We start from the raw sequence: 27,815 nt of genomic DNA on the forward strand, positions 1-27,815 counted from the left end.
CATTGAGTGTGGGTGCGTACTACTTTAAGCATTAAAAGTAAAGAAAATAAAGAAAACAACCTCCCGCCTTTCTATTTCTTTTCTTCTCTCTTCCTCCCTTTGTCTTTCCAGCTCTCGTTGTTTCTCAAAATGCCTTTCCAGTTCAAGCTGCTTTTTCCGCTCCTGCTCCTGCAGTTCCCTCTCTCTTCGTTCCTGTTCTTCTCTTTCTTTCTGCGCCTTACGTTCCGCCTCTCTCTGCTGCTGCTCCAGTAGGACTTGACGTCGTTTTTCCAGTTCCATGTTTCCTTTCTCATAGTTTGCTTTCCTCTTGTCCTCAAATGTAACTAAAATAAGGCACAGAAGTTAGTACTGTTTTACACAGAACAATAGTCCAAAGCCAGTTCCTCTCTTACAGTGCTAATGCCTATTATGTTTTCTTATTGGCTAGCTCAGAACATCACACCACAGATAATTTAAGCACCTTAAAACGAGCAGTGTTAAAGTATCAATCTTCTTTTCACAAACACTGACATTCTTATTGTTTTCACAACTTGGCACAACGGCAACATTTCATAACTCCTGACAGCAAAAAGAAATTTTCTGTGGTAAAACTTACTGACCTCCCACAAAAAACTGTGGCTAGGTAGGATTGGTGGTTTAAAGCAGAGTACAATTTAACATTAATAGACATAAAATTATTCTATCCGTCCAAGACAAACAAAATTTTACAAGTTAATGGAGGGCTGCTTTCTTGGATACTGACATTGGATAGGAAAATGGCAGAGTTACACAGCTCATCTTTTTAAACCGTTCTTCACTGTACAGCACATATGTCAGCACAAATAAGAGGTTCTTCAAAAGGCAGGTTACCTTTAGTTTTTGTTAGACTCAAACTGTTAAAACAGCAGCAAACAAACCATCATCAGGGTCAATAACTGCAACATGGAATTAAAAAAAAAAAAAAAAAAAAAAGTGTGGGGGGAATAGTTTAGGGGCCTCTGGGATTACCTTCTCAAAATGGAAATAAGCCTTGCCCATACTCTGCCACCAAGAGGGAGCCTTTATTACTCCCTCCTGGCAGCAGCAGTCAGACAGGAGCAGAGTCTGAAACTATAGGTCACGGTAAACTACATGTTGCTTGCAGATACTGTGGCAAAATCAAGCTACCTCAGGTTCAAAATTCTGCACTAATATGGAGACAAGGCAAGCGCCAGTAACTTTCAATTACATGGAATTTTGCAGTGGTGTTCCAATGTTTCGACCATGAAGCTTTCCAAGACTTTCATTAATAATAACGTCACTGATACTTCCTACCCCTGAAAAACAGCCCCTCATCCTTACATTCATGATGTTTTCTTAACTGCCCTTAGATGACATCATCAGGGCAACCTTCCCTCTGTCCAAGGTAACAGAAGTGCAGCTCCTGAAATAGTAATGCTGTACTTCCTTATCCCCTTTTTAGTTTCTAAAAGATGTAATATTCTTCAAAGAAGAGTGTTACACACTAACACAAAACTCAAAATCTCATTCTTACCTGGCTGTTTTTTCTGGGGCTCCTCTTCTTGCATTTGCTGGCAAAATGGCAGAGTTCCATTAACATTTTCGGCATATTTTCCACCTCTAGGAGAGAAGTTATTTTGGGGGAAGTTAAATTCAGGCTATTCAATATTCTTTATATTACCTCTGGATTTAGGTCATGTCTCCCTGTCCGGAGCACTTTACCTGAAAGGAGGAGGTACCAGTTCAGGAGGCAGGGTCAATGGCAGAGGCTGCCCAGCTTTGGCCATATCAGTTAGATGCATGGCTAACACAAACTCATCTGCTTTCAGCTGTCCATCTCCATCAATGTCAGATAGTGACCTAAATAAAATGGGAGAATGTTGTCGTCAGTGCAATTGAAAATCACTTGGAAGGGATAACTGAAATTAATTATTATAGAACAATTTCTTAAGGCATAGACCTCGTAGGGTGAACTGGTAAACAATCCCTCATCTTAGTAAAAACAATAGTGGATGAAAGAAAACTTTATTATTTTAATTTTACAGTTTAAATAAGAATTGGCTTCTATACAGCATACGTTGTCAAATGATTGCAAAGGCACTTCGCAAACATTAATTAGGTCAACATCACTATGCAGTACATAAGTAAGTGGGGAAAATGAGGATGAGAAAGGCTAAGTGACTTGCCCAAGGTAACATGACAAGCAGAACTGGAAACAAAACCCTGTTCCATGTTCAAGCCACTCTCAAGATCACAGCACCCATTTTACTCTGCCTCAGTTCTTTTCTCAGGAGATAAAGCATTATCTAAATTTATGCTGTGATACTACAAAAGGGATCTTCATGCAGGGCTCCTTCCACCCTTGTGACCCCTAGCCTAGGATTCTTTCTCAACACCCCAGAGAGATCAGCTGATAATGCTGTGGGGGAAGGGTGAGCTGCTCCAGAGCTCCCTGCAACTGGCAGGTGCAGGATTAAATACGTCCAATCCCCAAATCCTGCTTTAATGGGTAGGCAGCATATGCACTAGTATCACTGTCGTACTCCTACATGAAACTTTGCTGAAGAGTGAAGGAAAGGAACATGTGGCTGTCCATAGAGATACAGGCAAGGAGCCTCCCTTAAAGAAAAGTGTGATGGGGCAGGTAGAAACAGTCCTTCAGAGCTGGCCACAAAGCATTATGGGGGAGGGGAGAGGAGGAAATCCAACAAAAATCAGAAACAAAGTTGATAAACAGGTGATTTTTCTTCTATTTATTGACCAGCTCCGCCTATGGGCAATATTAAAAATGACTCTCTTCTTAATACCAAAATAAAAGATTGATAATTACTGACTTTGGGATAAATTGTGACTTGGACTGCATACCTGCAAAGAGGACCTAATTGGATGCTACATGGCTACAGCTGCTCTGAAGTCTCCACACCAAGGAGGAGGTTAATAGCACTTTCGCTGCACCCCCATAATGCACTACACAACTGTGAGGCATACTACAATTTGCTGCTGATGTGGGCCAGAAGCAAATGACTACCTCCTGGACAAAGGGGAAGCAGGGAGGGAACAGTGCTTCAGCAGGTTGTCTAATGCTAATCTAATCCACAAAGCTTTTGTGGATTCCTGTGAGAAGGTGAAGTTTATATATCACCCCGTAGTCACAGCTGTGTTGAAAGGCAAGATCCAGCCCATAATGTACAGGAATTCAAAAACTTATTACCTAAGTCTTCAGAAGATTATAATTGTTTCCAACACTATAACAACAACAAGCTTTAATCAACTGCAATGTACAACTATCTGTGTACAACTGTCACAAACCACTAATGGACTGAAGGAACGCTTTTGTTGTTGTTGTTTAAAGTAAATTTAGATTCAAATTTAAATTGACAAGTTTTGAAAACATCTCTGGGATTTGTTTGTTTTGATATTCTAATGAGAACTTATTTTTACCTAAAACTGTTGTTTCCTCAACAAATAAACCCTCTTCTTCCGTGTTTGCAATCCAAACAATGAAGCATTGAACCCGAAAGCAAAACTGACTTTGCTGATTTACATAGTCCAGAATAAATAATAAATGGCAAACTGGACTTTTAAAACAGTGCAGTTTTAATCAATTATTAGCAAAATGGGTAAATAAAGTTGACTGGGTTTTAGAGTGTACGATTTTTAAATGGACCTTGTCCTTTAATACTTCTTGATGGCAGAGAGCAGATTACATTCCCCACCACAATTGTGTAAGCCTCTCATCAATCAGTGAGTAAACTTACCAAATGGTAGCCAGCTGAGTCTGAGAAAGGTTTGACTGCAGAAGGGCATTCCTTGCTTGAAATCCTTAGTGAAATACAGATTAAACTATTAAGAATTTTCATATATAAATCTATTTAGAACAAAAGACAGATATTATGTGATGCGTTGTACACTGGGGCAACCCATGTTTATTCTTAATTTGACTTCATCAGTTTGTGATGACCGTTTATTAAAGCTGGTAGTCTGTATACTGTATTATTTCTGTCTACTTTTAAAAACACGAACCACAGATATAATGATCACAAGTAAAGAAATATCATTAGTGTCCTTGACCAACTTTTCTCATTCAGAAAATCCCACCACAGATTAACATAACAGTTTATGGTGATCTTCACAGCTATATGTAGAATGTAGCTGACTATTTGCAAAGAGTTAACACTGTTAATGTGAGGGCTACTTTCCTTCTCCTGCTAACTAACTATACAGATTGCTGGGAAGAAACCCTCAGTCTATAGGAAAAATGATAGTAAACACTTAGCACTTTTCACACTTAGATCCAAGTCCCTTAAAAAAGTGGAGAGGAGTTGTTCCCATTTTATAGACAGAGAAACTGAGACACAGTCAGATGAAGTGACTTGCTCAAGGTGATACAGCAAGTCAGTAGCAATGCCACAAACTGAACCCCAGGTTTACTGACTTCTTGTCCACTTCTGTATCCACTGGACCACAATAATCCTTTGGTGATCTACTAAATAGATATTTTATGGAACTCCATTCTTTTAGTAACTTTGAGTGGAACTTTTCAATAGCATCAAAGTGATTCAGGAGCACAACTCTCATTGAAAGTAAATGGGACTTGTGCTCCTAAGTCATGTAGGCACGTATGAAAAACTCATCCCTTAGCATCCGTGGGAGTGAGGCACATTGCTTGTATTGTTTACAAACAAAACAAAGAAAATAAAAATCAGGCATTTGAGCAATTTCTCCTGTGTGTACACAGTACAGTACATGGCACAAAAAGCATTTTGCAGGTGTCCTTAATTTCACAAGTCATTTTTAAAATACATTCAGCCTTAGATGGGGTGCCTGCAGAGCCTTTGCTGCTGTCGTGAGTGTTAAAATGAATGAATCAAGAACCATACAATAATTTACCTCACGTTTTCACTACCCGCTCCCTTCTTTTCTCCCCACCTCTAGCCCTCCTTTCCCATAAGTGTTGCATTCCAGAAACACTTAAGTCAAATTTTCAAACCCACAGCGTGCATGTGATTATAAATTTAAACAAGTTACTGCCACTATTGCTAGGCTAGATTTTTAGGAAGGTAAGGTGGGGAGAGATTTATTTATTCCCCAATTCATATCATATGCAACCCGTTAGCTAGTGTTTTTTATTTAATGTAATCACCCTTAGGGAAAACTGTTTTAAATTACAGTGGGAAAAAAGTGAGAAGACATGCTAGTCTGTAGAACCCAAGCAGTTTGAGAGATTTGTAGAACCTCAAACTCCGTAAGATCTGTGCCCCCTTATTATTTTTCCAGTAAGGACGGCAGGCTAAATGATCTATAAATACTGGGATTATCCCTTAACCATTTTTTAAGTCCTCCAACACTGACTATCCTCCAGGTATTCACACGTGTGGCTGTATTTATTATTAAATAGCATATTTTTGTTATTCAGTTACTTCTGCCTTTTGGCCCTTCAAAACGCTAAAGTGAATGCTATCCAAGGCTGCAACTTTAGGTCATAAACAATGTTCTCTCTAATTTTTTATATCCAGGTGCAGAATGAATTTTATTATGTGCACCAATATGGAGGTGATGTGTGGCAGGAGTGGGGCCGAGGGGTTTGGAGTGTGGAAGGAGACTCAGGGCTGGGGCAGAGGGTTGGAGTGTGTGTGGGGGGAGTGAGGGCTTTGGCTTGGGTTGTGGGCTCTGGGGTGGGCCAGAATTAAGGGTTTGGGGTGCAGGAGGGGGCTCAGGGCTGGGGAAAAGGGTTGGGGTATGGGGTGGGGGGTGAGGGGTTCAGGGTGTGGGAGGGGGGCTGCAGGGCTGGGGCAGATTGTTGGAGTGTGGGGGGGTGAGGGCTCCAGCTGGGGGTGCGGACTCTGGGGTGGGGCTGGGGATGAGGAGTTTGGGGTGCAGGCTGCCCTGGGGCTGGAGCCAGAGGACTCCCCCAAGCCCTCTCCACACTGGCAGCAGCGAGCTCCGGGGGAGGGGCCCTCCTCTCCCCGTCATCAGCACAGAGCTCCGGTGGAGAGGGCCCCCCGTCCCAGTTGGCAGCACGGCGCTCTGGGGCAGGGCCCTCTCCCCCCCCCATGCCAGCACCTGGAGCTCCAGGGCTAGGGGAGAGGCCCGCAGCAGCCCTGCACGCCCCAACTTGCTCCCATCCCCAGTCCCCGTCCACCCCCTACCTCTCTTCTATCCAGGCCTCTGTAGCTGCCAAGCCCTTTATAGCCTGCTGCACAGCTTAGAGGGAATTTAAGTCATAAACCTGCGTTCAATGCAGGCTGACCGTTACACCCAAACAGTCTTGCTGAAGCCGATGTAAGTTTCTTGAGCCGTTTGATTCCTTTTTAGGACCCTTCTCCCTCTTCGATATTGCTCAGTAACCTCAGGTAATGAAAGCAAGGCACTTAGGGTTGCCAATTTTGGTTGGATGTATTCTTGGAAATTTCATCACATGACATAATCCTGGAGGGTTGGCAACCCTAAAGGCACTATGGAAATATGAACTGCTTGTTTCTCCATAATCCAGTGTGATGACTAAGGCCTTGTCTACTCTACACAGTTCTGTCAGCAAAAGGCAGCTTTTGCTAACAAAACAATGAAGTAGAGGGGTAGCCGTGTTAGTCTGGATCTGTAAAAAGCAACCAAGAGTCCTGTGGCACCTTATAGACTAACAGACGTATTGGAGCATAAGCTTTCGTGGGTGGGTGGGTGAACACCCACTTCGGCAGACACATGTGGTGGAATATCTGCCTTGGGTCCATTAATCCTCAGATATTAGGAATTGCAATATACAAAAACCTGTAGGAGAACACTTCAACCTCCCTGGACACACAGTAGCAGATTTAAAGGTAGCCATCCTGCAGCAAAAAAACTTCAGGACCAGACTCCAAAGAGAAACTGCCGAACTTCAGTTCATTTGCAACTTTGACACCAGCAGCTCAGGATTAAACAAAGACTGTGAATGGCTAGCCAACTACAAAAGCAGTTTCTCCTCCCTTGGTTTTCACACCTCAACTACTAGAAGGGGGGCCTCATCCTCCCTGATTGAACTGACCTCGTTATCGCCAGACTGATTCTGGCCTGCATATTTATACCTGCCTCTGGAAATTTCCACCACGTGCGTCTGACGAAGTGGGTATTTACCCACAAAAGCTTATGCTCCAATACGTCTGTTAGCCTATAAGGTGCCACAGGACTCTTTGTTGCTTAAAACAATAAAGGTGTACACACTACAAAGCTACTTTTGGTGACAAAATAAAACCACCTTGAGAGGAATGAAGGTTTTTGAGGAAAAGTGAGTGACAAAGCATCAATGTAGATACTGCCGTTTGTTATGTTGACATAACTGGCCTCCCCCAGTATCCCACAATGCCAACTGTGACAAGGGCGACCAGACAGCAAGTGTGAAAAATTGGGACGGAGGTGGGGGGTAATAGGAGTCTATATAAGAAAAAGACCCCAAAATTGGGACTGGCCCTATAAAATCGGGACATCTGGTCAACCTAACCGTGACTGCTCTGCTCACTGTTTTGAACTCAGCTGCCCTCTAGGCATGCGCCCCTCCCCTTTTAAAGCTCTCGAAAGCTTTGACATTCCTCAGTGTGGAGAGCTAACAGAGCTGCTGAGGATGCTGCTCCCAGTAGCTGAGGAGGCAGTGGGAGAACTTGGAGGGAATCACGGAACCATTAATGTGTAATCAGCAGGTAGGCAGAGCAGGCTCCTGCTGTAGGGGAGAGGCTGCTGTGCTGTGCAGAGCCAGGGGTGGGGGTATTCCCCTCCCCCAGGATTAGTTGCTCAGGCTGCTGTCTGAACTTAAAGAGACTGCATGTGTGAATTTAAAGAGACATGCTTCCCCAACACACACAGTGTTTCTGTCTTTCCCCCGGCCCCTTCCCACATACTCCCTGTCACACACTCTCCCCCGCACATACACTTCAGTTGAAAAGCAGCTGGCAATCTAGTAGGATGCCCATGGAATGATAGGATTGAGAAACCTGCATCATGTGATGCTGTACCTGCCCCATGAGGCACTGCAAATCCTTCACAAAGCACCCTGCGGCCAGTTGCACAGTGGGATAGCTACCCACAGTGCACTGTTCTCTGTGTCGATACAAGAGCTGCTAGTGTGGATGAGCTCTGCTGACCCAAGGGGCTAGTGTGGACATGCAACAGTGGTTTAATTAAAGCGACATAACTTTTGTCGACAAAACTCTGTAGTGTAGGCAAGGCCTAAGATGCAATTTAGTTTCTCTGCAATCTCATTCTCCGTTCTTGCCCTTGACATCCTAGGGGTCTGTTAAACATACCCACAGGTTTCTTGTTTCATGTGTCTTTTCTTACTCGAAATAACTATTTTTTAAAAATTAATGTCCTCATTTGGGAACTTTTTCGCCTTCAAATTTCTTCTTAGCCCTCATTCTCTAACTTATATTTGCCTTCCAAAGTTTGTATTGCATACTTTATTAACATCAACTGGGTTTCAGGTGCATTATGGGATTTTTTAAAAGATTCTCCTCTCCCCCCCCAATACATTCCTATACCTAGCTGTTTAGTCATATTCTGCCCCCAGCCTGACCCTTCTCAGCTTTTTTGTTTCCTTATGAATATCTCTGTGACTCCAATATACTTTTTTATTGAATGTTCTATGAATTCTAAAATAGCTTTTGCTTTCATATCCAATATAAATTTATTCTAGCATTGATCTATACACTCTCTCCTTTTAATATGACAGAATGAATCAGCAAAAGGTAGCGTTGTAGACATGCTGGTCCGGGATATATGAGAGAAAAGGTGCATAAGGTAATATCCTTTATTGGACCAACTTCTGTTGGTGATCTGTGGAGCTCAAAAGCTTGTCTCTTTCACCAAAAGAAATTGATCCAATAGAAGAGATTATCTCACCCACCTTGTTTCTCAGCGAAAGGTACACAGGCTGAGCTCTACTCAATGCAATGGAGCAAGATAATCAGTACATTGTTGCCAACAGTTTCAGCCCATTTTCTTCTTCGTTATAAGGAAGAATCTTCGTAACAAAGATTGCAGCATAGCTTTCATTCTTGATTAACAGAAGCACAGATGCAAGGTGAAGCAAAAATTGAATCAGACTGAAAACTGCTACACAGAAGAGTTTTTGGTTAAATGACAGGTCTCATCTTTTCTGTACCATTAAAGGAGTTTAAAGGGGTTAGAAGCATCTAAATCCCAAGAGTGCTTAATATATAGGCTATCGCATGTTTGATAGACTTTTAGGGAGGACTGCTAAAACTCTAAAATAAAAGTATTATTTATTCATCCCCCAACAGATACTTACCTACCCACCCCCCCAAAAAAACAACAAAAAAAACAGCCTTTCAGGTCAAGGAGATGTTAACATAATTCTGCCCTTTAAACATTTGCTCTTGGCTCATTGTATGAAATTGCATTCAACAACAAGATTAGGTTTACAGTACTACATTTGATGGTATTGGTGTCACTTGAAATGTTGTTAAAAAAAAAGTTTTAGTTGACTGGGGGAGTTTTGAAAAATAACCCCCAAAACAACAGAGCAGAGTAAATATAAGGCCAGCTGGTTAGGAGAATCTGAAGCACAAACTTTGAAACCAGCAAAGTTCAAATTTAGTGCAGACCTGCAGGACATACCCAAACTTTTGTTTACTGATTAGTAAAGTGAGATTGTCTTGTGTAGCATATATAGGAATTCTTTAAATTTAACACACACATAAAAGCTAAACAACAAGTTATCCCATATAGTGACACTTTTATAAGCCAGTTGTGTGTCTCGGTAAAATTCAGACCAAAAGATTAGAAAAATGTATGGTTACTTAGGATGAAATCCAGGCTCCATTGAAGTCAGTTGTAAAATTCAGATTAACTTCAAAGGATTTCACCATTAATCTTTTAGGTTCTATTAATTAGAAAACTGTTTTTTTTCCCCCAGTCTAAATGCCATACTAACCTGATAGATATCCACTCATGCTTTTATCAAGGCTATTAAATTTCTGCCTGTATTTTAATCTGGAGGCCTGAGGAACTGCCCAGTCTGAGGATCCAGTCTTAGGTGAATTCCCAGTTAGTGAAGTGGTGGAGGAAGAATTTGAACTGCAATATAAATGTTAAAAAAGACAAAAATACATTATTCTAAATTCCATTGTTTAATAAACAAGCTTTAGATGGTATGCTCCCTGGAACAGGGGCTATCTCCTCTTATTGGTTTGTGTAGCACTCAGCACAATGAGGCCCCAATCCTGTCTCTGCTCTCTATCCTAACAGAAACATTATAGAATTTTAAAACCCTGTTTTTCATCTCTACCATGCAACTAAAAAAGAGGAATTACACGCGTATTACATGCAGCACACAATGTTTATTTAGAGCATTGAAATGAAAACTTTAACATACTGAAAAACACTCTTTTCATTCAAGTAATGTGTCTACAAACAACATGTTGAAGAATTTGTACGGAGTAGTATTTAAGAAAAGTAGGGGGGAAAAATCAAGACATATTAATAAAAATCCAGTAGTTATGGAAGGCAGCAGGAACACATCCCAAGACCTGTAAAAGCCTCTACAGCAGGACTCTGAAGACTAAGGACAATGACTGAGTAGCAAATTTAAGTAGGGACATGAATTAAATCAAAAAATGAAACCATGAATGTATGAAAAATTCAACCAATGAACTGACTCATCCCCAAAACATAACATCTGCAGCTTCTAAAGTCACTCCTTGCTGCTAATACCCTAAACCAAAAAGCCTAACCTAAACTATACCTTTTCCCCCTAAAATTTTGCACTGCTGCTGCTACTACTACTGGTTCAGTCATTGAAGGTAGCAAGAGAGAGAGTGCTGATTTATACTGAACCTTTCAAACACTACATTGCATAAACGTGCTCTGAATGTTAGACAACATCATGATTAAAATATCATTAGATGCCTGGAGTCCTGTCTACAGCAGTACTACAGTAGAGCTATCTGGCTGTAGCAATAGTGACGAACTCTAGGGGGGAAAGATAATATAGACACAGCCAAAGAGACCAAACTTTTATTTTAAACACTTTTGGCACAACATATAAGGAAGGTGATCACAAAGATTTATGATCTCCATTACTTGCAAAATGACCTCAGAGATAAATGTTTGCAATAGATAATCTTTTAGACAACTTTTGTATGCATAACTTCCTCAGAAAAGAACATGCTGCAATATTGACGTAGCTTCCATAACACCTAATTCTTGGACTGTATGTTTTGCCTCTGTTTATTTAACACTGCTTCATTCCATTCTTTCTGACAGCGCCTTTTCACATTTGAACCCTCCTCCCACTTTGAGCATGTTTGTTACATTTACTGACAATGTTATTCAATTGCTCATATCCAAACACAAATTAATCTCCTGTCGTAGTTATTTCCTAGGTATGTATCAATGTTCAGAAATATTGTGTCTATATATGCTGTTCACACATCTCCTTATTTTTCTGCTTGTAAATATGAACTGTTACATTGTAATTTTTTAAAAAGGCATTTGTTATTAAAGTCTAAGACATGACATTTTTAAGTCTTAAGTTTCATACCTACTAGATCCTAAATCGATCAGAGACTGTGCCTTCTGTATATTAGTACCACCAAATCCTCCTGCCATGGGACTGAAAGAACCAGGATGAGGCAATGCTAAAACAAAAAAGAGAAATAAATGGATACAAGTTAATAATCTGCACTAATAATTAGATTAGTGTATTCAAAATTGAGTATCTTACTGTGTTGTACTTACTTGAAGAGAAAGACATAGGTAAAGGCTGAAGGAGACTGGATGTTCCATTTGGCAATGATGATGTACTGATAGAAGGTATCAAGGGAGTAGAGATAACCAAGGGAGGAATCGAAGTCACTGAGGTCAATGATGACATGGGAGTTAAAGGTGCAATTGTAGGCACAGATGTTGGGATGGACAGATTTGGCATACTACCCATTCCTAAAGGAGAAATTAAATTATTATTATTATTATTAAACATTTAATGCTGCATCAACATCCAGAGGCCTCAACTACGAATGGATCCACTGTGCCTGGTAAATGCTATACAAACTTCAAATAAGACAGTCAACGTGCAGAGATGCCTATACTCTAAAATGTACATTTATATTCGATTATAAGATCTATTTTTGTCCACACTTTGAACAGCTCTAATTCAAGCTTTCCAGCCACAGAGTATGCTGCATGCAGAAGAAAGCGCAAGTGAAGAAACAAACAACGTGTGCTCAAAATACATTTAGCTAATGTTTCCAATACCCACCCTATAATGACTTATCTATAAGCCTCTTACTTCTAGCCCTTCGGGGACATAAAATAACAGATTTTAAAGTTGTGACAATTTATGTATAGAAAAACTGTCGCTGTTGCAGGACTGACACCTGCTTGTCCTGAGCCTCTGTCCACAGTATTCTTGGAGAAGAAATTCCACATTTGGTGAAAAGAAGGAAACGTCTCTAGCTAATGGATTTTTTCCCCCAAATGAAGTTGTTGGAAGTTACTCAGGGCACTGGCATCATTTATTTAATGAGTACTGGGGAAAATGGATAGACGGGCAGAATGCTGGGTGAAGTGGTGAACAATGCGTGATAAATTAATTTTTTGTATGGCTCTGCAATTCATCACATGGCTATCAACGCTACATATTTACAAGCGTCTATACTTGTGTAAATATACGTACACACACTTTAGAGCTAGTCAGATAATTAAACACAGCTGTGGAATAGATACATGTATACACATACTTTTATAATCTGTATACACCCCTAGATGCATAGGATATATTTTGTAGTCTAGCAGACATTATTTGGTTTATAAATGCTTCACAAAACATAGTGTCATGCATACACAGAATCCCAGAATACACTAAGAGAGTAACTCATAAGCTAAAGAGAAAATAAATGTTGAAGTAGAGCTGATAGAGTACTATTAATTGAATCATTTGATGAACTTCAAAAATGTTTCAAATAAAACTATTCCTTGAGAGATTTTAAATATTTGCCTAGCTCTAGTTTTAAAGCATAATTCTAAAAGAGCAGAAGTTAGCATCTTGGAGAGAGAAGGGAAAAGAGTTCTAGGTCAAGGGGACAGCCTGTAAGTCACACGTAAGAACAGTTTTCATGCATCTTACAAGCCAAAAGTGTAATGATTTAGTCAGGCACTCCTGTGTGAATTACATTGTAGGCAGCTAATAAGCAACAAACATCCAAAATTAAAGGATAATTCTTCAACAGCTTCAGAGAAAATTTTTTGCAAAGCTCTTTAGATCAGGGTATCCCTTTTGCAATGATTGTTTCTTTAGTCAAATGATCTGCAATGATCTCCTCTGTTAGATATAAATATGAATGTACTGTGACAAAGTTCCTCCTCTATCTTGGTAGGTCCTGCGCTTATTGGCGGATTTTCTTGCCGCAGAGATTCACCATGTGGGTTGGGGAACAGCCCAGAGACCTTCCCCCCTGGAAGAACCCACAGTCCAGGTCAATTGGGAGGTTTGGGGGGAACCCGGGCCCACCCTCTAGTCCGGGTTCCAGCCCAGGGCCCTGTGGACTGCAGCTGTCTATAGTGCCTCCTGTAACAGCTGCATGACAGCTACAATTCCATGGGCTACTTCCCCATGGCCTCCTCCAAACACCATCTTTATTCTCACCACAGGACCTTCCTCCTGGTGTCTGATAACACTTGTGCTCCTCAGTCCTCCAGCAGCACACCCTCTCACTCTCAGCTCCTTGTGCCTCTTGCTCCCAGCTCCTCACACTCGCATCACAAACTGAAGTGAGCTCCTTTTAAAACCCAGGTGCCTTGATTAGCCTGCCTTAATTGATTCTAGCAGCTTCTTCTTAATTGGCTCCAGGTGTCCTAATTAGCCTGCCTGCCTTAACTGGATCTAGCAGGTTCCAGATTACTCTAGTGCAGCCCCTTCTCTGGTCACTCAGGGAACAGAAAACTACTCATCCAGTGACCAGTATATTTGCCCTCTACCAGACTCCTGTACCCCACTGGTCTGGGTCTGTCACAGGACCTCAATACTTTTTTTGTGTTTTTTGGTGAATCTCTCAACACCAGTAAATGTATTAAATATTCATAAGTACCAAAGCGAGCAGAAATTAACGGCGAGAATACTGGAGGTTGCTTCATGATCGGTGGGAGGACCACAGGCAAGTGTTGACCTTGTAATTTTAGTTTGATGAGTTTCATAGCTATGGAGAATTCCTGCTGATCCATCTTCCCATCTTTGTTCAGGTCTGCAAGAGCCCTTAAAAAAACAGGGGGGAAGGAAACATTAACTTTCTCACTCAAAACTGAGTGCTTATATAATTTCATTTATTGCTGTCTTATTCTATTTCCTTGCTATCTTTTGTAGTTTAACCTGATATTGATTTTACAGAAAGTTATGAATGACCTTCCACAATGTGCAAACCCTTAGAAAATTGTAGAACTTGACTTTTTTGCGCAAAGCACAGTTGTTTTTGTTTACATATGCTAATACAGACCATCTGGCATCTTCTTATGTGACTCAATTTCTAAAATTATCCTACGTTAACCACTCGGTGCCCAGGAACCTAGCAGACTGTTTGGCAAAGTAGTACCTTCATGCCCTGTGTGTAACATTTATTGCAACAATTATGGCTCAGCACTAGACAAATAGATCACATTAAATGAAGATCTGGCATTACAAGAGATTAATTCAAAAGACTGAAACACGGCACTTATTAAAATTTCTTAATATAGTTACATAGTATATCTACATACTTACGGATCACTATGTAGAATTCAGTTAGTATGTGAATTTTATTTTTAAATTTTAACATTCACACACATCTCTAGTGATACTTTCCCAAACTGAATATTATAAACAGTGAATAAATACAACGGACAGCTCATGCACTGAGGGAATATTCCCAGAAACTTTCACTTTCCTTGGAAGATTACTTCATAGAATCTAAAATTTTATTGTCAGAAAATTTTCCTGATACTTAACCAATTTCCCTTTTCTTAATTTAATTCCATTGCTCCTAGTTCCCATATATCCCAACATACCATGAAAAAGAATTCCTATCCATTTTTTGTATTTACACCCTTTACATATTTGTAAATGTATCTCATTCTATATATATATAGTTTCCTATATATCCCCTTTCTATCTTGGTTAGATGATGAATATAATATATATATTTCCTCACAAGTCAGTTCCACTACACCCTTAATTACTTTACAGATGTCTTCTCTAAACTTCCTTTAATGTGTCTGCATATTTCCGGCAATGAAATGCCCAGGACAAAACACAATATTCTGGGGTGCACTCAGAAATCACAAAGAGGAATTATTACCTCCCTATTTCATGAGCTGATGTCTCTTCCTATGTCAACTAAAACTGCAGTGGCTTTTTTTTCAGCTGCTATCTTACGTTATAGTAACTCTGCCATAACCAATCCCAGGCCTCGTTGAAAAAAGGAGAACGACTGGCATCAGGTTCGAAGCTGGTCATAAAAATTTGCCATAAACTAACACTTTAAGTCCCCAAATGAATGAAAATAAGGGACTGCAGATTCAGATGATTTGGTCATATCAAGCACAGTCCTGACAACTATGTAGATAAGAGAGTCTAACAGATCAAGATTAAAGGAAACAGAGAAGACAATTCAAGAAGTGGTGGGATGTTATAAAGGAAGACACGTTAACACGTGGTATAATATATGGCACTGAACAGAGCACTTTGGAGGGAGAGGACTTGGAGAGCAGACCCTATTTGATGGAATTAACGCAAGGAAGATGAGGTTACATAATAATATTAAATGCAATTTACTATCTATAACCCAACTATACAACTTTAGGATTTATGTCTTCTGAAGTTTCTCCCTGTGTTTGGGCTATTTTCCACTCCCAATTTATTAGCATGCATTTTCCCCGCAAGCTGAGTCTCATTCTATTATTTCTTGTCCATATTTCAAACCTCTCTAGTGACTTCTGATATATCTGTCTCACTGGTCTTTCAAATACCATTCAGTTTAGTATCAACCAGGAAATTCATTAACCTATTGTTTTCTTTTTCCATATTATTTAAAATGTTATGTAAGGCCTAACAATGAACTTTGCGGCACTCCACCAGATGTCTCCCCTAATTTGATATCCTGCTGTTTATCATTACCCTTTGTTTGTGATACTAAAGCCAGTTTTTAATCCATGTGACGGTGCTCATGGTCGACCAATTTGAATTTTGTGAGTAGGATCAAATGCTTGACTAAAAAGCAAATGTGGCCACTATCCTGTAATCAGATCTGCTCAGACAGACCTATTCACCCAAGTACAGCCACATTGAGTCTTAATTGCAGGATCAGGGCCTAAAAGTGTACATGTACTGTATTCCCTTAAACCACTAATTATGTAAGAAATACAATAAAGGTTGTCTATCATTATTTGTTTTTTATACCACCACATTCCTTTTTACTCAAGTTCCATTACAGTTTAATTTATTCCACTATTAGAACAGATATTGACACTTAAATATGACAAGTATATATTGAAATAAGTGAGTCCAGGCACCATTCTTGTTTGACTCTTTATATAATGTAGTTGGAAAGTGGTCTTTCAATTGGCAACATAAATCAAACCAAAATCTATACAAGTGAGCCAAGCATCTCCAATCCTTTATTAATTATATTATACTATACTATATTATAATTTATTTATTTATGTTTAAAAGCCTTACCATATTTCAGCTAGGACTGATGATGGTAGACCTGACTGCAAGAAAAAGGTACGTGCTTGATCACCTGTGATAAGAGGAAAAAAACAAGTCTTGTATTAATACCTTACAATAAAGTCACAGATATTTATTAAAGCCAGAACTTTCACAAGAGCTCAGCATGTTGGGTGCTGAGCTCTTTTGAAAATTTAGAACTATGTAACAAGCTCGTGGTGATGGCAGTTTGCATGTACTAATGGATTTTGTAATCTTGGCTCCAAGAAGTGGGTTAAATGAGCTGTAAATAGCTGTTTTATATGTCACAAATCAACAGCAACCAAGAGCTTACAATGATACAATATAAACTATGGAGTATTCAGTCTCAGCCTCCTTGACTGCTTTTTTTGTTGGTGGTGGCAGTGGGAGTGAGGGGGAGAACAGTATATATTTTTTATTTCAGTCTAATTTGGTCCACTACTATCTCTTCCATCTACAGGAGAAAACTTTAAAAATAAACCCCGTTCTGTACAGAACACACAATTCCAGACAGACAGACTTTTATTACTCAATATTTCTAGGATGGAATATGGTTTGTTATGCAAATCCACACCAAGTTTCACACTCCGTAGGGATCACACTGTTAAATACATGCACAGTAAAACAAAAAATTTTGTGTATGCACATTAGTCAGTTTTCAAGGTTTAGCATTCATGTTTATGCAGGAAAAAATAATTTTACATTCACAATGCACCTTTTATCTCAAAGTACGTTACAAATACGTAAACCAGGGGTAGGCAACCTTTCAGAAGTGGTGTGCCGAATCTTCATTTATTCACTTTAATTTAAGGTTTCATGTGCCAGTAATACATTTTAACGTTTTTTAGAAGGTCTCTCTCTCTATAAAAGTCTATAATATATAACTAAACTATTGTTGTATGTAAAGTAAACAAGGTTTTCAAAATGTTTAAGAAGCTTCATTTAAAATTAAATTAAAACGCTGATCTTACGCTGCCAGCCTGGGGTTCTGTTCAACGAGGCCGGCAGCCAGGACACCAGCTGGAAAGGGGCCAGCAGCCGGGACCCAAGACCTGGGCGGGGGGAGGGGGGAGGAGTTCAGGGGTCAGGGCAGAGGGCTGGGAGTGTGGGGGAGTGCAGTGCAGAAGGCTGGGTGTGTGTGGGGGGGCTTCAGAGGTCAGGGCAGAAGGCAGTGGGGGTGGGGGAGGTTCAGGGGTCCCGGCAGAGGGCTGGGGGGGGGGGGGAGAGTTCAGGAGTCAGGGCAGAGGGCTGGGGGGGTGCAGGGCAGAAGGCTAGGTGTGTGGGGGGGTTCAGGGGTCAGGGCAGAGGGCTGAGGTGCTTGGCTTGTGGGGGTGCTCCCAGCCCATGCCCTGAGCGGCTCAAGGCAGGGGGCTGGAAGGGATATGCCCTGTTCCACCCCTTCCCCAAGGCCCCGTCCCTACCTCTTCTCTGCCTCCTCTACGGGGCAGCGAGCACACTGCCACTCCTCCCCCTCCCCCTCGCAAGGGCCATCAACTGATCGGCCTAGGGAAGGAGAAGAGGACAGCAGAAAAGCACCACGCTGGGGGAAGAAGCGGGGGAGGGGGGAAGCTTGGCTGCCGCAGGACCAAGCTTCTGCCTCCTGCCCCCGCAGAGGACAGCGGGGGGGGGGGGGGGGTGGGGGTGGAGACTGAGTCGGGATGGGGGCCGGGACCGTGGCAGGCAGCCACTCAAAATCGGCTTGCGTGCCTTGTTTGGCATACGTGCCATAGGTTGCCGACCCCTGCGTAAGCGATACTTCACCACTGAATACCAGCCTTCTCTGGGATGGAACACAGAAGATTTTTAACAATGAACAGTAACACTACCCAGCATTTTAGCAGAAGAAAATGTTCAGTGCAACTGAAAATCCCAGAAGAGCATAGGTAAGCAGAATGCAATTACCCAAGTTGGAATTGGAGAAGGCACAGAGGTTAATACTCAGTTACTTGTGATAAATTCCATAGGCTCTTTAATGAACACAAGTTGTCAGGACCTTAATTTTACATCTCATATGAAAGCATTAGAATTCCAGCAACAGTGTCCCTCAACACAATTCAGAGGGAAGACTGCTACTTCCTCAATCACCAACGTCATCTGCTGTAGCAACTTCAAAAAAATTTCCTTGGCAGCCTTCCATCCAAGCACTGACCTGGCCTGACTCTACTTAGCTTATGGAACTGGAAGGGACGACATCAAAAGGTGGTTGGCTGCATTAGTGCAGAGGTTAATAAAAAGGATATCCCCTTTTGCAGAGATATTCTATGCCAGATTTCAGATGAAACTAAGTTTATAAACCTGTGACTGGAAAGAGTTTATAATAAAAACGTGTGCTTTATGGTCACACAGCATGGTTATCAGTCACACAGCAAACAAACAGCTGAACAAGGATGAAGGTTTTCAAACTGTTTTACACAGGTACTTTAATGTACACAGAAGTTAATGTATACCACAAACTAACCTGTAATATATCCTCCTATCGGTTTAAGGCTCTCAAACTGCTTGTCATGCTTTGCTCGCTCTTCAGAGGTGACAGCCCACATGTTCGGGCCTCCTAAAAAAAATAATGCATTGAAAATATTATTTAAAAATAAAGTCTGTCAATGGGGAAATTAAACCTTTGTTTTTAAGGGACAAAATTAGATCAAGAACTTCAATGACACACCCTGCTCTCTTTGGCAAGAATACTTCTGAAACACAAACTTTCTTCCCAGATGTATAAGTTTTAGCTGAATCAGTTCACCATCTGGCTTGTCTTATGCCCTGCTTTGAAACAAGCTATGCTGTTTTTTTGAAAGCTGGTACACAGCAGCTTCCTTCCACTGCTGATTGTTCACAGCTTATGCAGGAAGTATGTTGCTCATGCTACTTTGTGTGAACCAAATATTTCCTTGATTCAATGGTAAATAAATAATGTTGTTTAAAGGCTCTCAGAAGGCTAATGCATTGCAGCTGCCAACTGCAGGACTTTTGCTACTTCTTCCCAACACTGTAAAATCAAAATTGTTGCTTTAAAACAAAAACCACTTTTGTTCTACAAAGTGGTGAAATTGTGTATCACCTTTTAAACTTAATAGCATATAATTTCACTTAACCTTGAAAAAAAAAATTACATATAAAACGCCATCCCAAACTGACAATTACCCCTTCGGTTCTCTATACATGTGTCATAATTCTAACACCTGTTCTTTGTGTTGTGTTATACAGATGAAAACAAGGAGGGTGGATTTTCACAGCACCTAATTCCATCCTAAAAGGAACGGGATATGCATATGGGAGGGATAAGCAATGGTTAGAAGTTACTGAGCAGGACGCAGATATTAAAATTAAAATTTATTTTTAAAAACACGGCCAACTGTGGGGTAATCTTTTATTTGGGGGAAACTTTTCATTCAATCTCAATTTTCTTTCAACCAAACTGAAACCTGGCCAAAATTCTCAAGGAAAAAAACAAAAGCATCACCAAAGGTAATGAAAAAAAATCCTAAAAATTAGCTCATAATTCACTATCAAGGTTTCCATAAAACTATTCAATTGTCCCTCAAATAATTCCTCCTGCCCACTGAAAAACAAGTTTGAAAAAATAATTCCTTTAGTAGATCACTCAGCAAGTTGCTTTAAAAGTCTATACAATACTTCCAGTGCTTTGAAATTTTGTAAGTACTGCTCCAATTTCAAAATTGGGAATGTGTTTAATTCTTTGGACTCTTTAAACCTCTGTGACAGGACCCCCCCGCCCCCCCTAAGGTGCCACCTGATATACTGGGGTCCCACTGAGCCCGCCTGTTCCACCAGCCTGGTCTCCCACACCCTGTCCTGCTGTGCCAGGCCCTCAAGCCTTCTCCAGTGTGCGTGCGCGCACACACACACATGCAGGGACACACCCAGCTGCAGAAAGATACACAGACACTGAGATCAGCTGTGTGTGGGAAGACTCAGCTCGGGGATTGCCCAGCACTCAAGTGCATATCTCCTTTGGGATGCAAACCCAAAATTATATGGTCTTGCACTGCATAAAAATCTATACAGCATAAGCTCATGAAATCCGCCCCCTCTCTCAATGTGGAGAAAGATATGCTCAGCTTTTTGCCTCCCCCTCCAGTTATGAATGACACAAACGTTTTTGTTTATTCTAAAACCAAAGTTTATTAACTACAAAAGGTAGATTTTAAGTGATTATTATGGATACCACACACATCAAAGCAGATTACTGAGCAAATGAAACAAAATACACTAAATTAACTGGTTAATAGTAGCAAATTATCACCCTAAATGTTGTTTTATGCAGGTTGCAGAGTTTCTTGAAGGTAACTGCATTGCCTGCAGCTTAAATCTCCGGGTATTCCTTTCACAGGCTAGACCTTTCTTGCCTGGGCTCAGTCCCTGGCCGCCCCAGCTTAGTTCCTTTGTTTCTTCAGGCGTTTTCAGCAGTCTTCCTTCTTGGGCAGGGAGCCAGTGGAGAAGAACCAAGATTAGCTCACTTCCCAGCCTTAAAAAGGATTTGCATATGATAGGAATCCTTTGTTTTCCAGTTTGACCCCCACCCCCTCAATGAAAAAACACTGGAAGCCCAAGATGGTGTCCAGTACCAGGTGACATGATCACCTGACCCTGCAGTGCCAAAGCAGCATCCCAGAAAACTTCTCAGGAAGGAGGGAGATTAGCATCTTCAAAGACCTATTGTTCCACTTAATGACCCATTCAGGCTGTTTGCATACTGTCTGGTGGGCCTTCCCCAGGTGAAAACACAGCTGTAATTGTTAGAGTCAATATTCCTAACTTCAGATACAGAAACGATACAGGCCTAAAAATAGGATAATCATATTCAGTAAATCATAACCTTTCCAATGATACCTCATGTGACCCATCTTGCATAAAACATTTCTTAGTTATGCCATATTCATATAATAAGCATAGCTCTGAAGAATATGGGGCACAAGGTCACAATCTCTATCACTTTTGTTTTCCAAAAAGCCCTCCCAGTTCCCAGGGCTCACACCAAAATCAATAAGCACCAGGTTAACCTACACTTCAATATCCGCTACCTCCTAACAGCGCAATTCACCTGTTGTCCCAGGAAACCGTACTCTGCTTGTGTGTATAAACAAGGAGAGTTGGTCCTTTTTGACATCATCATCTTGTTAGGAACACAACTGTCTTGGTCTATTACATTAAATTCTTTACTTCTGCTGCTTAATATGGAGAGAGTAATGGCTAACCAAATAGAAGGATAGTGAGATACTGGAGAGAGAGCGTACAAACCACAACAATTCCTGCTGACCGCAGCAAAAATTATAGAAGCAATCATTACAGGTTCTAAATATATAGGAGTGTGAAACATACACAAGTAGTACCTATTGCAGCAGTTTATTAGCCTGGCCAATACAGATCTGTGTTCCTAAAGGCTCTGACAATAAAGCACCATAAAAACTGCATGGTAGAGTGGTTAGAGGTACAGAAAATGACTGTAAAAGCAACATCCCAAATCTTTTCCCTTATACCAGTATGTTTTAATTATCTTCTGAAGCAGGCTGCCTAGCAACAGAAAAAGGGCTCTCTTTTCTACGGGCTTGACTGAGAATCAACAACAAAATGGTTCAGACCAACCCAAACACATTCACAAGTAGAGTCTTGCAAATCTGCAGATATCCACTTTATATCCACGGACCATGTTTGCAGATCGTGGACTGGATGCGGATACACATTTTTTTATCTGCGCAGAGCTCTATTCACAAGTTCAGTGGCGAGAGGAGACAATGAAGTTGGTCTGTTTAGCCTAACCCAGTGGTTCTCAACAAGGGGTACGTGTACCACTGGGGGTATGCAGAGGTCTTCCAGGTGGTACATCCACTCATCTAGATATTTGCCTAGCTTTACAACAGGCTACATAAAAAGCACTACCAAAGTCAGTACAAACTAAAATTTCATACAGACAGTGACTTGTCTATACACTGAAATGTAAGTACAATATTTATATTCCAATTTATTTGTTTTATAATTATATGGTAAAATGAGAAAGTCAGCAATTTTTCAGTAATAGTGTGCTGTGACACTTTTATATTTTTATGTCTGATTTTGTAAGCAAGTAGTTTTTAAGGGAGGTGAAATTTGGAGGTATGCAAGACCAATCAGACTCCTGAAAGGGGTAGAGTACTCTGGAAAGGTTGAGAGCCACTGGCCTAACCCAAAGAAGGCTGAGGAGAGATATGACTGCTCTCTATAAAAACATCAGAGGCATAAACACCAGGGAGGACTTACAGGGTAGATAAAAATCAATGATTTTTTTTTTAAATAAAAAAAAAAAATCGGATATTTTTTATTTAAATTGGATTTGATAAAATGCTTTTTGAGCATCTAAAGATATATCTTAATTAAAACTATCTTTGAGTTATAATGTCTCATCATGGAATATGGATTATAAATTTTAATTCTATAGTATGAGACAATATATTCATGTAATGTTTAAGTTTTGTAAATGAGTTTATTGATTAGGGACCCAATTTTATGGATTCCAGGAGCTTCTGTATAGATTATTTAGGTTAATCTAGCTACCCAATGGGACTCAGTGCTCAGTCTAGAAGATACCATCAGAGATGCTTAGTTTTGCAGTTCTCAAAATGGATTTGTGTCTCCATAAATAAATAATATATAGAGGTAAGAAATAACAGACTGCAACTCTATTGTCCCTTTGCAAAATCAATCCTTTACCTCTCTCTAAAAGTGCAATTTTTCAAAAAGTTCAATGAACAGAAGATTGTTGGGGGTGGAATAGATCTGAACAAGGAGAAGAAGTCTGGAGATAAATGTGAGAAGCGAGGGGACATATGCTTGTTTTATTAAAATATTACATGTTTATGGTTGAAGAAAAAAGTCCAGAATACTTAACGTTGTGGTTTTAGTTAAATAAAAATTTAAATGTCTGCCTGGTGATGTTCTCCTCCTAGTACAGCATGGCAAGAAAATCCTCCAAATATTAATGATTAACCTGTTGAATTGGAGATAGTTTACCTCCCAATGACTTCATAAATATCTGCTTCAATTACCTTTGGTAAATGAAATAACCAGTCAGTCATTCATTTTCTGATATAGGTGTAAAACTAATCTGAAAAGTTTTCAAAACAAATCACTGTTTAAAAATGTAGTGTGTACCTTCTAAAGATGAAACCTACATCTCTCTCTGAGTTGTGAAGAATACGTATTAAGGTTATAACAACCAACAAGAATGCACTTTTATGTAGAAAACCATGATTAAATCAAGTCTTCCTGACTAGTGATTTAAATCAATTTGATTTAAATTAAATCCACCCTAAAGAATAATCATGACTGCAGAAGAAATTGGGAGCCTAGCAGCAAAGAGTCTTGAAAATGTAAAATGCCTCTTATTGGTAGCCAGCTACCTCCCTGGAGGAGGAGTAGCTACACAGCAGCCTGTACTGGTGGCAACAGGGTCACAGCATTTGCCTTTCCATTTGAGAAAAGTCTTCATATTTCTCAGACTTTCAGAAAAGTGATTTCTTTGTTGATGGTAAGATGTTGTTTTTTGCCACTCAGCTCTATTTATAATTAAAACTATACTCCAGCAAGCTACGAATTTAATTAATTCCCCAGACATAATAATTCTAAATTGGAGGTGAGTTCCTGGTCCACGTGAGTCATGATAATCAGTAATTATAGAATGCTTTTTAACTTCAAAAATCATACTATTAAGCCTCACAATATCCCAATGAAGTTAATTAACTAAATATTATCCTAATTTTACAGATGGAGAAACTTCAGTACAGAGAGACTCAGTGTCTTGTCGGAAGCCACACAACAGGTATGTCTACATTCCACAGTTAGCTTGGACAATTGGCATCCCGGACTGAACATCTGCGTTATTCTAGCCTTAGTATGAGCATTCCCACAGCAAAGTCCTACCTGTGTCCTCACTATTTCCGCACTCGCCCACGTGTGTCAGGGGGCATAACCCATGGTTCTTTGTGCTGAGACATTCTAGGATTCTTTCCCAAGCAATTGTGTCAATTGCAGAAGAACTTGTCTGTCTCTCAAAGGGAATTGTGGGAAGGGCATTGGAGGACTATCAGCACTCAAATGATCTTGCCTGCATCCTCACTGCAAAGTGAATGGGTTCTAGTCTGAGCAAAAGCACAGTCCAAGCTTTTACCGGATTCCCCCTCCCCCCAGCCAAGTAAACAAGTATAGGTTCAAGGCACAAATATGCATGTGCCTTGAGGGTTGTGTGTGTGGATACTAGGGGGCTTTCATTAGGCAAAAACACATGTAAGAGAATGGGCTGAGGCATGGTCTACACTTAAAACTTAAGTTGACATAGCTATGGTGGTCAAGGATGTGAAAAAAATCCACCCCCCTGAATACAACAGTTATGTTGACCTAACCCCTGGCATAGATACTGCTAAGGCAACAGAAGAATGCTCGGGGAAGTGGAGTTCCTATAGTGCAGAAAAACCCCTTCCGTCGCTGTAGTCTGTGTCTACATTACAGGGTTACAGCAGCATAGGTACGGCACCATAACTATGCCACTGTACTGTAGACATAGTCTCTGACTATAGTATAGACATGCCCAATGAATGAGATCCTAACTTCCAGTCCCCTGCTTCAACTACCTGACCGCACTGCCTTGTCCTGTCTACTGACTCCAGAGATTATTATTTATATAACCACAGCACCAAGGAGCCCTTTATGGTAGGTGCTGTACAAACAGAGAACAAAAAGATGGTCCCTCAAAGAGCTTACAATCTGAGTAATTTATTATACCACAGAGAATGATTAGCTAGGTCTTTCCCATCTACAGCTCCATGAGCTAAAGGGACAAACCTATTAGTTCCAAACTTTCCCTCATCTGTGTTTGTAACCTCTCTTACCACAGAATTCTCTAATACAAATTTAGTGCTGTCTAATTAAAGCATGCCTATAATTGGAATGCAGAAGTTGTAGATGTAGTTCTCTTTCCTGACTTGGGCAAAAGAACTAAATGTCTTGATAGCAACAGTTCTGTTCCACCTTGTATTTAGCTGTGACAGTCCGAGTTAGTTTCCCAGATTTGAAGGAGAGCTCTGTGTAAGCTTGAAAGCTTATCTTTCACCAACAGAAGTTGATCTACCTTGGCACTCACTTTGTCTCTTTGACAGCAACAGAACATTTACTGTTATTCTGAGAAATATGCACTTTTCATTAGCCTTTTGCCATTTTCAACATGCAACTCTCACCCCTTTCTTTTCCCCATTCTTAAAACTGATTACATAATGGTGTACTCACCCAATGGCAAGCACTTATTTAATTAAAGAACCACAGAATTAGAGAAATGAAGGACTGGAAGGCACCTGGAGAGGCCATCTAGTCCAGCCCCCTGTGTTGAGGCAGACCAAGTAAGCCTAGACCATCCTTGACAGATGCTCATGTAATCCCTGTTCTTAAAAACCTCCAATAACTGGGATTCCACAACCTTCCTTGGTAACCTATTCCAATATTTAACTATCCCTATAGTAAGGAAGTTTTTCCTAATATCTCCTATTTAACCTAAATCTCCCTTGCTGCAGACTAAGCCGATTACTTCTTATCCTATCTTCAGTGGACATGGAGAACAATTGATCACCATCCTGTTTATAACAGCCCTTAACATATTTGAAAACTGGTATGAAGTCCCCCTTCCCTCATCTTTTCTCAAGATTAAATATGCCTTTTTTTTTTTTTAAACCTTTCCTCATAGGTGAGGTTTTTCTAAACCTTTTATTATTTTTGCTGCTCTCCTCTGGACTCTCTCCAATTTATCCACATCTTTCCTATAGTGTGGCCCCGAAAAATGGACACAGTACTCCAGCTGAGACCTCATCAGTGCCAAGCAGAGTGGAACAATTACCTCCTATGTCTTACATACAACACCCCTGTTAATACACACCAGATTAGCCTTTTTCACAACTGCATCACATAGTTGACTCGTATTGAATTCGTGATCCACTCTAACTCTCTGATCCTTTTCTCCAGTACAGTATACTGCCTAGCTAGTTATTCCCCATTTTTCAGTTGTGCATGTGATTTTTCCTTTTTAAGTCTAGTACTTTGCAATTGTCTTTACTGAATTTCATCTTGTTGATTTCAGACCAATGTTCCAATTTGTGAAGGTTGTTTTGAATCCTAATCCTGTCCTCCAAAGTGCTTGCAACCCCTTCCAGCTTGGTGTCATCTGCAAATTTTATAAGCAAATTCTCTACTCCATTATCTAAATCATTAATGAAAATATTGAATAGTACCAGACAAAGGACAGTCTTCTGAGAGATGCCACCAGGTATGTTCCCCTCAGTTTAACAGCAAAATATTGATAATTACTCTGAGTAGAGTTTTTTAACCAACTGTGCACCCAGATTACAGTAATTTCATCTATTCTAGACCACATTTCCCTAGTTTGTTTATGGGAATGTCATGTGGGATTGCATTAAAAGCCTCACTGAAATCAAGATACACCTCTACCCTGATATAACGCTGTCCTCAGGAGCCAAAAAATCTTACCGCGTTATAGGTGAAACCGCGTTATATCAAACTTGCTTTGATCCACCGGAGTGCGCAGCCCCCCCCCCCCCATCCAGAGCGCTGCTTTACCGCATTATATCCGAATTCGTGTTATATCGGGGTAGAGGTGTATATCACATCTACTCCATTCCCCCCCCCCCAAGTTCCCGTTAGGCTGCGCAGCCGCCTATTAAGCTCTGTGAAGGGGCTCCGGACTGCGGCGGGGAGTGATGCCTCCTCCCAACACGGACGTGCCGCGGCACCTCTCCCCACCAGCCCCAGCATGGACCTGCACCGGACTTGCCACAGCCAGGGGACAGGCGCCCCTCCTCCAGCCCCAACACGGACCTGCCCCGGACTTGCCACAGCCAGGGGACAGGCGCCCCTCCTCCAGCCCCAACACGGACCTGCCCTGGACTTGCCACGGCCAGGGGACAGGCGCCCCTCCTCCAGCCCCAACACGGACCTGCCCTGGACTTGCCACGGCCAGGGGACAGGCGCCCCTCCTCCAGCCCCAACACGGACCTGCCCCGGACTTGCCACAGCCAGGGGACAGGCGCCCCTCCTCCAGCCCCAACACGGACCTGCCCTGGACTTGCCACGGCCAGGG

General features: G+C 40.9%; 1 protein-coding gene across 10 annotated transcripts in view; it reads right to left on the reverse strand.

The window, feature by feature from the left end:
* ITSN2 (intersectin 2) overlaps nt 1-27,815 on the reverse strand; it is a 120,416-nt gene that overhangs the window by 70,041 nt on the left and 22,560 nt on the right. For all 10 annotated transcript variants that reach the window (XR_008444467.1, XM_054023680.1, XM_054023675.1 and 7 more), the window contains 10 exons: nt 19,143-19,235; nt 16,673-16,736; nt 14,055-14,218; nt 11,707-11,907; nt 11,510-11,606; nt 9,902-10,044; nt 3,738-3,801; nt 1,702-1,839; nt 1,514-1,599; nt 61-323 (listed from right to left, as the gene is read on the reverse strand). Coding sequence is in view for 9 of the 10 variants with exons in the window: in XM_054023680.1 (XP_053879655.1) it covers nt 61-323; nt 1,514-1,599; nt 1,702-1,839; nt 3,738-3,801; nt 9,902-10,044; nt 11,510-11,606; nt 11,707-11,907; nt 14,055-14,218; nt 16,673-16,736; nt 19,143-19,235 (1,313 nt within the window). In the remaining variant the exon portion in view is untranslated. The remainder of the gene's footprint in view (nt 1-60; nt 324-1,513; nt 1,600-1,701; nt 1,840-3,737; nt 3,802-9,901; nt 10,045-11,509; nt 11,607-11,706; nt 11,908-14,054; nt 14,219-16,672; nt 16,737-19,142; nt 19,236-27,815) is intronic.

This window comes from Malaclemys terrapin, chromosome 3 (assembly GCF_027887155.1).
Source record: "Malaclemys terrapin pileata isolate rMalTer1 chromosome 3, rMalTer1.hap1, whole genome shotgun sequence".
In the NCBI taxonomy this organism is placed as follows: domain Eukaryota; kingdom Metazoa; phylum Chordata; order Testudines; family Emydidae; genus Malaclemys; species Malaclemys terrapin.